At 43.9% G+C, this 13,471-nt stretch overlaps 1 protein-coding gene across 1 annotated transcript; it reads left to right on the top strand.

Annotated features, from left to right (window-relative positions):
• Window positions 1-377: 377 nt before the first annotated feature.
• On the top strand, window positions 378-12,506 carry LOC310991181 (C-C motif chemokine 19-like). Its single transcript, XM_083978794.1, has 6 exons — window positions 378-394; window positions 730-752; window positions 11,659-11,811; window positions 11,912-12,026; window positions 12,150-12,263; window positions 12,377-12,506. Exons 3-5 carry the CDS (start codon window positions 11,748-11,750, stop codon window positions 12,256-12,258), a joined length of 288 nt encoding a protein of 95 aa, XP_083834920.1. The 5' UTR covers window positions 378-394; window positions 730-752; window positions 11,659-11,747; the 3' UTR covers window positions 12,259-12,263; window positions 12,377-12,506.
• The last annotated feature ends 965 nt before the right edge of the window (window positions 12,507-13,471 follow it).

Below are 13,471 nucleotides of genomic sequence, written 5' to 3'. Positions count from 1 at the left end.
CTCTGCAGCACACGGTCCAGGCTGTCTCGCCAAAAGCTTCTCCTCTCCGAGCCTCCACCTCAGAAAACAAGCTCCTCATCTGCAAAACTTGATGAAACAAGCAAAGGTTGACTGTGACTGGGATTCAAACCTCCAGCCTCCCAATGCAAAGGCAATGCCTTTTCCCACTGATCTATCCAACTGAATGAGTTCACTGAATGAACTGAACGAACTCACTCACTCACTCAGCTCACGGCAGCTCTTTTATGTGAGTGGTCAGAGAGACTGAGATGACCATGTGTCTGTTGAGCTCTGTCTGCACAACGTGTGACGCTGGACTTTAAGGTCACAAGTTCAATTCCCATGTTGACAGAGATCACTCGGCCATGTCTCCAGGGGAAACCCCAACGTTTCTGTGAGGAAATTTCCTACTTTGTAATGTAATGCTGAAGGATGAAACCCTAACCTAGAGATAGATAGATAGATAGATAGATAGATAGATAGATAGATAGATAGATAGATAGATAGATAGATAGATAGATAGATAGATAGATAGATAGATAGATAGATAGAGAAGTTGAACAGACTTTGTACCTCCAAGCTTCATCATTTCCATCTCAGCTTTCAGAGTCGCTCACATGTCGTCGCTCTGACATCTCTGTCACTTTAATCTCCTGTTTGCTCTCGATGATCTTCACTTCACTTTCACCGCTGACACTTTGCCTCATTATTGGCTTCAACTTCAAACAGAAAACCGACGCGATCTAAACTATGTGATTGTGATAGGGAGAACTCCCCCTCCTTCCACTGGCAGCTCGGCCACGGCCACGCCTCTCCAATCAGTGCCGATTCCTAACAGCTGAGGCTAGATCACTTCCTGGTCATCTTTAAATGTAGCTGCAGACAGCCAGCTGTAGGTTCTCCTCACTCTCTCCTGATCCTCCACTGCCATGAATGGCAATGTTTAGTTAAGGTATGCTTCTCCTCTTTTTGTTGGAAGTAAATTCTGGCATATGCACTTAGCACTCTCCTTACATTTGTACAGGTGCAGGACTGAGCACTTAAGCTGCTGGTCACCGTGTTCCCTTCCCCGTTTGGTGCAGCACTCATCATGTGTGGATGTGTGTATGTGTGGCTGTATCATGTGAAGTTCTCAGGTATGATTGCTTTTGGTATTTTGAGTAATTTCCTGTATTTTTGGTTGGATATGATATTCAGTACATACTAGTCACAGTATTTTATGATGCATGCTTTTCATACTAGGAACGAGGAAGTGATGTCGGCTCCTGGTGCTGTAGCTGAGCTCTAGGCACTGCTGTTTTTGCCCTTTTTGTTAAATATATTTTGTGTACTTATGGTTACCATGTTTTATTAAGTGTTTCCTTATAATTTGTTGTAGCACTTAGGTTAAAACCTAAGTGTTGTTTGTTTTTTTTTTCTTTTGTAAACCAACATTGAGTTTACATTCTATTCTGGAGTCCTTTAATGCCAGTACAGGCGGGTTGGTCATAGGCTTGCAGGTGGTGGCTCACTAGGTGGAGGGTTTCCCTGCTCTCTGAGTTTTATTTGCATGTTTACTACTTTGTTGTGTTCTAATCTGTGTTTTCTTGCTTTGCAGTGTATGTGTGTGTGTGTAACTCCCCCCTTCTGGTACCTGGTGGTGGTGGCCCATCCTCCCCTCACCCCCCCCACTCCTGTTGGCCTCCCTGATACCACCCCCCTTACTGGTAAATGCTCCAGTATAGCGACCCCTCTTTTAGTAGAGAGTATATTTTCTTAGTGAGATTTTTAAGCCAAGTTGGCACGTTAAAAATGTCTAAATAAAACTTGAATATTTTTGCAAAACTAGAAACTCACCTCTCTGCTCCTTCTTACTTTAAACCAAAGAACCTGTGTAGTATTCTCTGGGTGAAATTCCCAGAGTGGCGTTGTCGCACTGTCAGGGGTATAGAGCTGCCCTGGTCACAAATTGGCGTTGTCGGCAGGATATTGTAAAGCAGAGACGTGTCCTTCTAGTACATTTGCTCGCAGTTGGTTTATGTAGGGTTTTTGTTTGTTTGTTTGTGTGTTGTCTTTTTTTTTCTCTTTTCTTCTTTTTTTGTTTTGGGCAAAAACAGCAGTTGGCCGTGGATTCTTCTCAAAGAGGCACCTCTTTTGGAAAAGAACCTACATTCCTGTCCTGAACTTTGGCCCTCAGGTGCTAAGCCAAGACACTGACCCAGTTCTTCAGATATGGCGGATGAAGAGCAGGACTTGCGGGATTTGGTGGTACAACTAAGGGCTCAAAATGAACAACTTACACAAGAACTTTCTACGACACGAGCCCCTACGCCAAACTCCATCCCTGGTTCTTCTGAACCTCCTCGGCCTGTTAACCCCCCTGGTGCAGCCTCTGGTTCAGCCTCTGAACGCCTCCTCTACATCCCCAGAGAGAGGAAATGTCCCATGTTTAGGGGGAACGTGGGTATAGGGATAGTAGAATGGGTTGAAGAGGTCCGTGCTAGTATACGGGCCAGACATTTAACTCCCATAGATCAGGCATACTTTATTTATGATCATTTGGAGGGGTCTGCCAAAGATGAGATAAAGTATAGGCCTAAGCAAGATCGTGAGGACCCAGAGAAAGTTTTGGCTATACTACAGGAGGTGTATGGATGTTCACTGTCTTATGTTGCTTTGCAGAAGGATTTCTTCTCCAGAAAACAGCTAGAGGGTGAGTCATTACAAGACTACTCCCATGCTTTATTTGAGCTTATGGAAAAAATTATGAGAAATGCGCCTCAGGCTATACCTAACTCTGGCATTTTATTGAGGGACCAGTTTGTCGAACATGTTAATGATGCAGACCTCCGTAGGTCTTTAAAACAGGTTGTACGTGTTAAGCCATCAGCTACCCTCTTGGATGTGCGAGGTGAAGCGATTAGATGGGAGAGGGAGGGTAGGCAGCTGGAAAGTAGGCCCCGCAGCTTTTCGGTCCCCTCTATCTGTGCCACCCACCTTTCAAGAGTATCAGGGCAGAACAGCACACCACCTCAAATTGAAATGGCTGAGATAAAAGAAATGCTAAAAAAACAACAGGAACAAATTCAACAGCTTTCTACTCACCTCCAACAGTTGCAGAACTCCTCCAGATGGTCCCAGCCTCCTAATACAGGTCCTGTTATCTGTAACCGCTGTCAGCAGCCAGGGCATTTTGCCCGTAATTGTGATAATGCAAGGGTCCCTCCTCAGCAACAGCGCCCCCAGTCGCATTCAATGCAAAGGTCAGCTGCACAAAACCAGCCGTCGGAAAACTAATGCCCTCTGTTTTGCAGAGCCACAATTCAGAAGGGGGCATTGCAGGCTCATGTCATCCAGTAGACGAACAGTCGCTTTCTCAAATTGTTAGTCCTTGTCCACATGTGATGGTAGGCATGGGTGGGGTTGAAGTAAATTGTCTGCTTGATACCGGGTCCATGGTTTCCACCATTAAGGAGTCCTTTTTCCACCAACATTTTAGCAACTCCCCTCATGCATGCCAATGGTTACAACTTACAGCAGCTAATGGCCTTAGTATTCCATATGAGGGGTATGTAGAGCTTGATGTTTCTGTATTGGGTACAGTTATTCCTAAAAGGGGAATCCTAGTGGTCAAGGATCCTCCTGGGTCCTCACCTGAAACAGGTGTTCCTGGTGTTTTAGGTATGAATGTGATACGTGAATGTTATGCAGAGTTGTTTGGACAATATGCTTCATCCCTTTTTGAGGTTCCACTGGTGCAAGAGGCTCCCGAGGCATGGAAGAAAGCTCTCCAAAAGTGTCACGAGGTGCAAACCAGAACATCAACACGTACCCGTGGAGTTGCTAGGGTGAGGGGAAAGCGCCCAGTCTACATACCTGGGGGGACAGTAAAATTGGTGGCAGCAACATGTTCACAAAAATGTTTTCCATCTTCTCATGCTTTGTTTGAACCCTTTGTTGACCCTGAAGCCCTCCCTGCAGGTTTACTAGTATCTCTTGCTATGGTCACAGTGCATCATGGTACTGCTTACATCCCAGTTGTGAATGTTGGTAAAACTGATGCTAAACTTTTCCCCCGCTGTGCTCTAGGAATGCTGAACCAGGCCCAAGTAGTGAGTTTACCCACAGAAATCAGCGAGGTCCCTAAGAATCCAGCGGGATTGAATACCCTGGCCACCATGAGTTCCCAGGTAGGGCAGGTGAGGAACATCTCTGACACCCTAGCTTCCCTTGATCTTGGCAATGTTCCAGAGATAGAGCAGGCTAAGATACAGTCCATGTTTGAGAAACATCAGGCAGTTTTTTCCACATGTGAAGGGGATCTGGGATGTACTAATCTTATAGAGCATGAAATTCCATTGTTAGATGATGTGCCTGTGCGACAGAGGTTTAGAAGAATTCCCCCCTCAGATTATGATTCTGTCAAGGCCCATATTAACCAGCTCTTAGAGACCCAGGTTATCCGAGAAAGTTGCAGCCCATATGCATCCCCCATAGTCCTCGTCAAAAAGAAAGATGGGCGCTTAAGGATGTGTGTGGATTATCGTCAACTCAACAGCAAGACACGCAGGGACGCCTTCCCTCTACCCCGGATAGAGGAGTCTCTCGATGCCCTGGCAGGGGCACGGTGGTTCTCAACGATGGATCTGGCAAGTGGCTATAACCAGGTACCGATGGCCGAGAGAGATAAGGCAAAAACAGCCTTTTGCACGCCTTTTGGCCTGTTTGAGTTTAATCGCATGCCCTTTGGCCTCTGTAATGCACCAGGTACATTTCAAAGGCTAATGGAACGGATCTTTGGTGCCCAGCATTTTCAGACACTATTACTGTACCTGGATGACGTGATTGTCTTCTCCTCCACAGTAGATGAGCACCTGAAACGTCTCGATGCAGTGCTGTCCCGTTTGAAACAGGAGAAACTGAAAGTAAAGTTGGAGAAATGCTGCTTTTTCCGCACAGAGGTAAATTATCTTGGTCATGTGATTTCCAAAGATGGAGTGGCCACAGACCCAGGAAAAACATCAGCTGTGGCAAATTGGACCAGACCAGTAAATGTGACAGAGCTGAGGTCATTTTTAGGCTTTTGTAGCTATTATCGACGTTTTGTGGAGGGGTTTGCTAAGATTGCAGCCCCCCTCCATCGCCTGGTGGCTGACATGACAGACGCTCGCACAAAAAAAGCATCACAAAAGACAATTGGGGAACGTTGGACCGAGCAATGTGAGGGGAGCTTCCAGGACCTCAAATCCAGATTGATCAGTACCCCTGTGTTGGCTTATGCTGACTTTTCTCTGCCTTTTATTCTAGAGGTGGATGCCAGCCTCAGTGGATTGGGTGCGGTGCTATCTCAGGAGCAGAATGGTAAAGTGAGGCCGATAGCATATGCCAGCAGAGCCCTGACTCCAGCAGAGAGAAATATGCCCAACTACAGTTCCATGAAGCTTGAGTTTTTGGCCTTGAAATGGGCAATGACTGAAAAATTTCGGGACTATTTGTTAGGCCAAAAATGTGTTGTATGGACCGATAACAATCCACTTAGCCACTTGAACACTGCAAAGTTGGGGGCAACAGAACAGCGTTGGGCTGCTCAACTTGCAACTTTTGATTTCTCCATCAGGTATCGCTCAGGTCGCTCTAATGCTAATGCTGACTCCCTTTCCAGGCAGCATCACCCTGGCAATACACCAGCAGACCTGGGGACCTCCCTCCCAGGAACTGCCCTTCCGGAGTCCCTGAGATGCCGGGTTCAACCACCACGGCAGGTAACCCAAATGTCTGTGTCTGCCCTCCCCTCTTATGCTCCAGATTACCTTGCCACACTCCAGCATGCAGACCCAGTGTTGGGAACCTTTCTCCAGTTTTGGCGTTGCAAACGCCCTCCGGACAAGAAGGAACGGCAGGCCATCTCAAAACCAGTACAGGAACTGGTGCGTCAGTGGAACAGGGTGGTCGAGAAAGAGGGGCTCCTATATCGTCGCATACTCCGTCCGGATGGTGGAGAAGAAATATATCAGCTGCTGCTGCCGGCCTGCCTGCGAGAGGAGGTCCTCCAGCAATTGCATCAGGGGCATGGCCATCAAGGAGTGGAGAGAACCACAAACCTGGTGAGGCAGCGGTGCTATTGGCCAGGTCTGTATAAGGATGTCAAGGACTGGTGTCAAAAATGTGAACGATGCACCCTGGCCAAGCCTGTACATCCTGCTGTGAGGACACCCATGGGCCACTTGATGGCGTCTCGACCAAATCAGATCCTAGCCATTGACTTTTCCCTGCTAGAACGTTCTCGTGATGGAAGAGAACAAGTCCTCATCATGACTGATGTATTCTCCAAATTCACCCAAGCTGTACCCACCCGTGATCAGAGAGCCCCCACTGTGGCAGGGGTACTGGTCCGAGAATGGTTTTACAGGTTTGGAGTACCAGCCCGAATACATTCGGATCAAGGCCGGAACTTTGAGAGCCTGTTAATCCAACAACTCTGCAGTTTTTATGGCATACAAAAGACACGCACTACCCCATACCACCCCCAGGGGAACGGCCAGTGCGAGAGGTTCAATAGGACTCTACATGGCCTGTTGCAGGCTCTTCCACCTGCCAAGAAGCCAGACTGGCCCAGCTATCTCCCGCATGTCACCTTCTCCTATAACACAACCACCCATCAAACCACTGGTGAGTCACCGTACCTTTTAATGTTTGGACAAGAACCCCAACTTCCTGTTGATTTTCTTCTTGGCAGGATTCAGGAACCAACTGGAGGTACAGTCAATGACTGGTTGAGAGAACATCAAATGCGCCTTCAGACTGTCTTTGATGGTGCCAAGGAACGGATCCAGGCAGCAGCTCGCCTTAGGAAAGAGCGACATGACCAACAAGTGGCTGGTGGCAGCCTGACAGAGGGTGAAGTGGTCTACTTGCAAGACAACAGCGCTCGAGGCAGAGTGAAGATCCAGGATGTGTGGGGTCCCATGAAATACAGAGTGGTCAAGGCCCCCCCTGAGGGCGGAGCAGTGTATTCTATTGCACCTCTAAATTATGCAGGAAAGATCAAGCATGTCCACCGAACCCTCCTGCGACGGGCTCCACTTACCACCCCTCTTACTGGTGAACCAGACCCTGGAGAGCCAGTGGGACCGCTCACCAATGGAGAAGATGAGGAACATAGTGGTGAGTGGTGCATTGTTCCTCAATTAGCGACTGCTCCTGATCCCTCTGTTTCCCTTCCTCAACCGCCTATACCTGCAGAGCCGAGGGCTGTCACATTGGTGAATGTGGACACTACGGACCCTATGGAAGGACCCAGCGTAGGCCCCCTTCGTCGAAGCCAGCGTGAGACAGCAGGGAGACACTCAAACCCTCACAATCTCCCGGTGACAATATGGAGAAGAGGGAGAGAGGCTGCAACTTCTCAGGTGCCTGGGTCTGGTAATATGATTGCCACTAATTATAGGTGGTGGAACTAGTTTCTCCCTGAGACCTATCTTTGTTGTTTTGGGGGGGTTATATTATTTTTATTATTAGTGTTATTATTATTATTTTTGTTTATCGGCGGGACGCCGATAGGAAGTGGGGGGTAGATTGTGATAGGGAGAACTCCCCCTCCTTCCACTGGCAGCTCGGCCACGGCCACGCCTCTCCAATCAGTGCCGATTCCTAACAGCTGAGGCTAGATCACTTCCTGGTCATCTTTAAATGTAGCTGCAGACAGCCAGCTGTAGGTTCTCCTCACTCTCTCCTGATCCTCCACTGCCACGAATGGCAATGTTTAGTTAAGGTATGCTTCTCCTCTTTTTGTTGGAAGTAAATTCTGGCATATGCACTTAGCACTCTCCTTACATTTGTACAGGTGCAGGACTGAGCACTTAAGCTGCTGGTCACCGTGTTCCCTTCCCCGTTTGGTGCAGCACTCATCATGTGTGGATGTGTGTATCACTGTAAGACGCAATTAGTAAACCTTAATAGAAAAAAGTGTGGAAACTCGTTCCAGCTAGTAAAGTTTACTTTGAGCATTACTGAGTAAGGTTTACTTGATCATTTACTTAGTAAGGTTTACTCAATCATTTATTTAGTAAGGTTTACTTGATCATTTACTTAGTAAGGTTTACTTGATCATTTAGTAAGTTTTACTTGATCATTTAGTAAGTTTTACTTGATCATTTAGTAAGGTTTACTTCATCATTTATTTAGTAAAGTTTACTCTATCCTTTATTTAGTAAAGTTTACTTGATCATTTAGTAAGGTTTACTTCATCATTTAGTAGGTTTTACTTCATCATTTAGTAGGTTTTACTTCATTTAGTAAGGTTTACTTCATCATTTATTTAGTAAAGCGTACTAGATAATTTACTTAAGCTCTAATTAATGATGATTAATGATTACTTTAAGGAAAATCAGGTTTACATCATCTCATTTAAACAGACAACAATACATTTGGAATACCTTAGGTTTATTCCTTGAAGGAAAAACAAACACAGTACATCAACTTTATATTCATTTTTCCCCCTTTTTTGGGGGGGTCACAAACAAAACAGCTGGTGGTGCAGTTTACAGAGATAAAATAAACATTTAATTTAATTCAGAAACATAAATAATATCCTGGCCTTAATTACAACAACAACAAAAAAAAATAGAGACGGAAGACATCTGCTGAATCTTCACTGCTCGTTGAGCAATCCAACGTCTACCCCTGGCCAGGCCTCTTTGCTGTGACCATCCTGTATAGAACCAAACAAACAGGGAAATGTAGATCACTCACACATCTGCATTCAGAAGTTTGATCAACATTTGTATACAATACAATTGAATTACTTTTAATGCCTGATATTTATTGAGTTCAAAGCATGACATTTCAAGATTTTTGAATGGCCTCCAGGTCGGAAAAAAGTCAATTTGAATCGTGATTCTATAAAGCAGTGGTCATGCTCTACCAAGACACACGACGCTCACGACGGGGCGGGGGGCACGTCTCAGGCACGTCTCAGCAGCGTCCCAGCAGAGAGCCACAGCGCTATCAATCCGTAGCAGTTCTATTTTTGAGAATCGATTCTAGAGCATACAGACCTGGTATCGGAAGTATCGATATTTCAGTATCGATCTGCACATCACTGATAATCTCTGCTAACGTTACCTCCATCTACACGATTCACGTAGGTCAACTATTTTGGTTTCAAAACGACGAATTTTGCAGAAAAGTGAGTGATTTTAATCACTGTAACTTCCATTCATTACAACACTGCTTTGAAACGAATACCGGGTAGGTTTAAATACATTTTCACGTGAAAACATGGAATTTTAACACGGTGTGGTGAACTAACGTTACTTGGCTCACGCCAAATCCCGGTTTGAACACAACCCCCTTCATTCATTGTCCAGTATTGGTGCACCGTTTAGCAAATGTTCACTAACATAGCGGCAGTGGTCAGATAAACAAATTCACACTAGATAAAACTTACCTTATTGATGAAATGAGTCGAGAAGATATAAAAAAGATTTAAAAACGCTCTGTTTCCTCTTCTTGTGCTGACTTCTGCTGTAGTACTAACTGCTGCTGTGTCTTGCGCACATTAAGCCACGCCCAGCTGCTCAAGTAAAGCTTACTTGCAAATAAAAGTTAATGTTACTATAACCACAGTGCAATTAGAGGTTACTCGCTCTGGCCAAGTAACCCTAAATACAAATAAAAGTAAATAATACTATAATCACAATGCAATTAGAGGTTACTCACTCTGGCCAAGTAACCCTAAATACAAATACAAGTAAATAATACTATAATCACAATGCAATTAGAGGTTACTCGCTCTGGGAAAGTAACCTTAAATACAAATAAAAGTAAATAATACTAATCACGATGCAATTAAAGGTTAGCCGCTCTAGGCAAGTAACAGTGAATACAAATAAATAGGTAAATCATACTAATCACAATGCAATTAAATGTTACTCGTTCTGGACAAGTAAAAAATATATCTTTACTCAAAAAAAATAAGTAAATTGTGTTTTTCAGTAAAGGTTACTTGAATAAACCTAGTATTATAACAAATTAGTAAAAGTTACTCATTTTTTCTAAGTCGTGATGACTATTATGTTTTACAGTGTATGTGTGGCTGTATCATGTGAAGTTCTCAGGTATGATTGCTTTTGGTATTTTGAGTAATTTCCTGTATTTTTGGTTGGATATGATATTCAGTACATACTAGTCACAGTATTTTATGATGCATGCTTTTCATACTAGGAACGAGGAAGTGATGTCGGCTCCTGGTGCTGTAGCTGAGCTCTAGGCACTGCTGTTTTTGCCCTTTTTGTTAAATATATTTTGTGTACTTATGGTTACCATGTTTTATTAAGTGTTTCCTTATAATTTGTTGTAGCACTTAGGTTAAAACCTAAGTGTTGTTTGTTTTTTTTTTCTTTTGTAAACCAACATTGAGTTTACATTCTATTCTGGAGTCCTTTAATGCCAGTACAGGCGGGTTGGTCATAGGCTTGCAGGTGGTGGCTCACTAGGTGGAGGGTTTCCCTGCTCTCTGAGTTTTATTTGCATGTTTACTACTTTGTTGTGTTCTAATCTGTGTTTTCTTGCTTTGCAGTGTATGTGTGTGTGTGTAACTCCCCCCTTCTGGTACCTGGTGGTGGTGGCCCATCCTCCCCTCACCCCCCCCACTCCTGTTGGCCTCCCTGATACCACCCCCCTTACTGGTAAATGCTCCAGTATAGCGACCCCTCTTTTAGTAGAGAGTATATTTTCTTAGTGAGATTTTTAAGCCAAGTTGGCACGTTACAAATGTCTAAATAAAACTTGAATATTTTTGCAAAACTAGAAACTCACCTCTCTGCTCCTTCTTACTTTAAACCAAAGAACCTGTGTAGTATTCTCTGGGTGAAATTCCCAGAGTGGCGTTGTCGCACTGTCAGGGGTATAGAGCTGCCCTGGTCACATAAGTATGAAATAATCACAGAATAACTTCATTACACATCGTTTGCACTTTCTTGTTGGAGTTCTATGGTTTATAGACCCCACTTACATAAACTTACACCTCATGTTTGGGTCGTAATCTAGTCAGATTACTGTTTTGAAACAATTTTCATGATGTGACTCTTTATAAATTTGACCTGAACTTCAGATGCTGTAATTATGAATACAACACTAACCCAAAATACTGATGCGTGAGAATTTATCAGTGTTATCCTCAGGCCTGAAAGAAAAGAGAGGTTGGGCTGCATGTTAAAACATTGTTTTGCAACCACTGGAGAAGAACATAATCTATTTTGCAGAGACATGCAACATGTACACCGACTCACATGTGTCAACCTGAAGTCATCATTTAGTACATTTCTCAGAACCACTGTGATGCTGCCGCTGCTGCAAAACAGTGCAATGCATTTGTTTTGATAGTTTGCAAGCAGAGCCACAGCAGAGCATTAAAGAAGCTGAACTGTGCTTGTGCATATGGGTGAAAAGCTAATGTGGATTGCACAATGCGCAGTAGTGGAAGATTTGTTTCACTGAAGACAAAAGCCCTGATAAAGACTGGGCCTCAGGGGAGACGGACAGGAAAAACTTGGCATGAAGCACAAAGCAAAGGAGGCGTGAAGCGATCAGCGTGCCAACTTTCTCCCACTTCCAGTCAATGAGCTCGTCTCGCACTTTCACTTTCTGTCTTGCACACCTGTATAAATGCACCTGCAGCTCCACTCTGCTCCTCACAGCAGCACCAAGTCGAGACTCTCCAAGACGAACCTGAGCCCAGACCAACAACCGCAAAGACAAACGGAGACATGGCCTCTCGAGTTGCAGCTCTGCTCTTGCTGTGCAGCATCATCTGCGCTGACTTCGCAGCCGGTAAGAAACCACAAGAGACACGTTAAAGGTTAAAAGGTTGCATTTGCACTGTCGTTTATTTTTCTTCCACTCATCACCTTGTTTCTCCTTCTCCCTGCAGCCGAGGTGCCAGTGGACTGCTGTAAGAAAGTCAGTGACAAAATGTTGCCGAGAAACATCCTTCAAGAATACAAGATTCAGGTGGCTGGACAAGGCTGCGCTATCAGTGCCACGATGTAAGTTTCCACCAATGTGTGCAAAATTCAGAAGGTTACAGTGGTTTTAATGTTGTGTCTTGCAGCTCTGCAGCTTTTTTTTTTTATCTCACTCTCTCTGTGTCTGCTGTTGTTTTTTTTCAGCTTCTTTACAAAGGGAGGAAAGAGGCTGTGCGTCGTCCACCCAGACGAACAAGGGTGGGTGCGACAACGCATCACTTTCCTGGACAATAAGAAAAAAGCACGAAAGTAAACGAGGTAAGTGAAGCAAAAAAAATTATGCATTTTAACCAAGACTTTTTTTCTGAGCTGATTTCTCTACATTATCATCACATCTTCACTCACTGCTCCCTCTTGTCTTTCTTCTGCAGGTGCAGAGCTGAGTGGAGTCCAGGAGGAGACAGACTGAGTGCGATACAGTAGATGGACCTGTCACATCACTGAGGTCGTCGGCTGAAATGTTATTTATTTATGCTGTGAGCATTCAGATTTATGTGCTTTCTCTCAACTGTGGTGACAGACAGTTTTTTTTTCTTTACTCTTCAATGTCTCTGCAAGTGAAATGTGCTGTGACGTTGCTTCGTTGAACTGACACTAAATTTTTTTTTATAACCCTGTGAAAAACGTTTTGCAAAATGTTGAGGTGCTTTTGTTACATGTGTCAAAATTACTGTTGAGAATGACGTTTAAATAAAGTTTTATATTATTTTCTAACTCTGGAGTCACTGCCTTTCATTAAAGCTGCAGACACACAACCCTCCTGTCATAAAAAAAATAGAGCAGATTTCAGAATAAAACACTCAGAGAAACTAAATCCTGCAAAGTTGTTGGATGTTGGGTCCAGGTGGTGAGGGGGCGGGGCTTTGTTGTGACATCACAAAGTGACAGGAAGTCCAGACGGCTGGTTTTAAGGCTCAGTTTCTGAATACAGGCTGTGTGCATTTCTCTGTGGACTGAGGCTTTGATACTTTCACAGTATTAACATAGAACCTAGAGCTGCTTTATAATCACACTACACATGGACATCTACCTTTATACTGTATGGAGCTTTAATACAAACATCTACCTTTATACTGTATGGAGCTTTAACACAAACATCTACCTTTATACTGTATGGAGCTTTAATACAAACATCTACCTTTATACTGTATGGAGCTTTAACACAAACATCTACCTTTATACTGTATGGAGCTTTAACACAAACATCTACCTTTATACTGTATGGAGCTTTAATACAAACATCTACCTTTATACTGTATGGAGCTTTAATACAAACATTTACCTTTATACTGTATGGAGCTTTAATACAAACATCTACCTTTATACTGTATGGAGCTTTAACACAAACATCTACCTTTATTTTGAAGGAGCTTTAATACAAACATCTACCTTTATTTTGAAGGAGCTTTAATACAAACATCTATCTTAGTATATACTGTATTGCATTCTTAAAGATGTCAACCTCC

Source organism: Trachurus trachurus (assembly GCF_905171665.1).
Source record: "Trachurus trachurus genome assembly, chromosome: 9".
In the NCBI taxonomy this organism is placed as follows: domain Eukaryota; kingdom Metazoa; phylum Chordata; class Actinopteri; order Carangiformes; family Carangidae; genus Trachurus; species Trachurus trachurus.
Note: the sequence above shows the minus strand (reverse complement) of the source record. Positions and strands in the feature narration are given on the sequence as shown.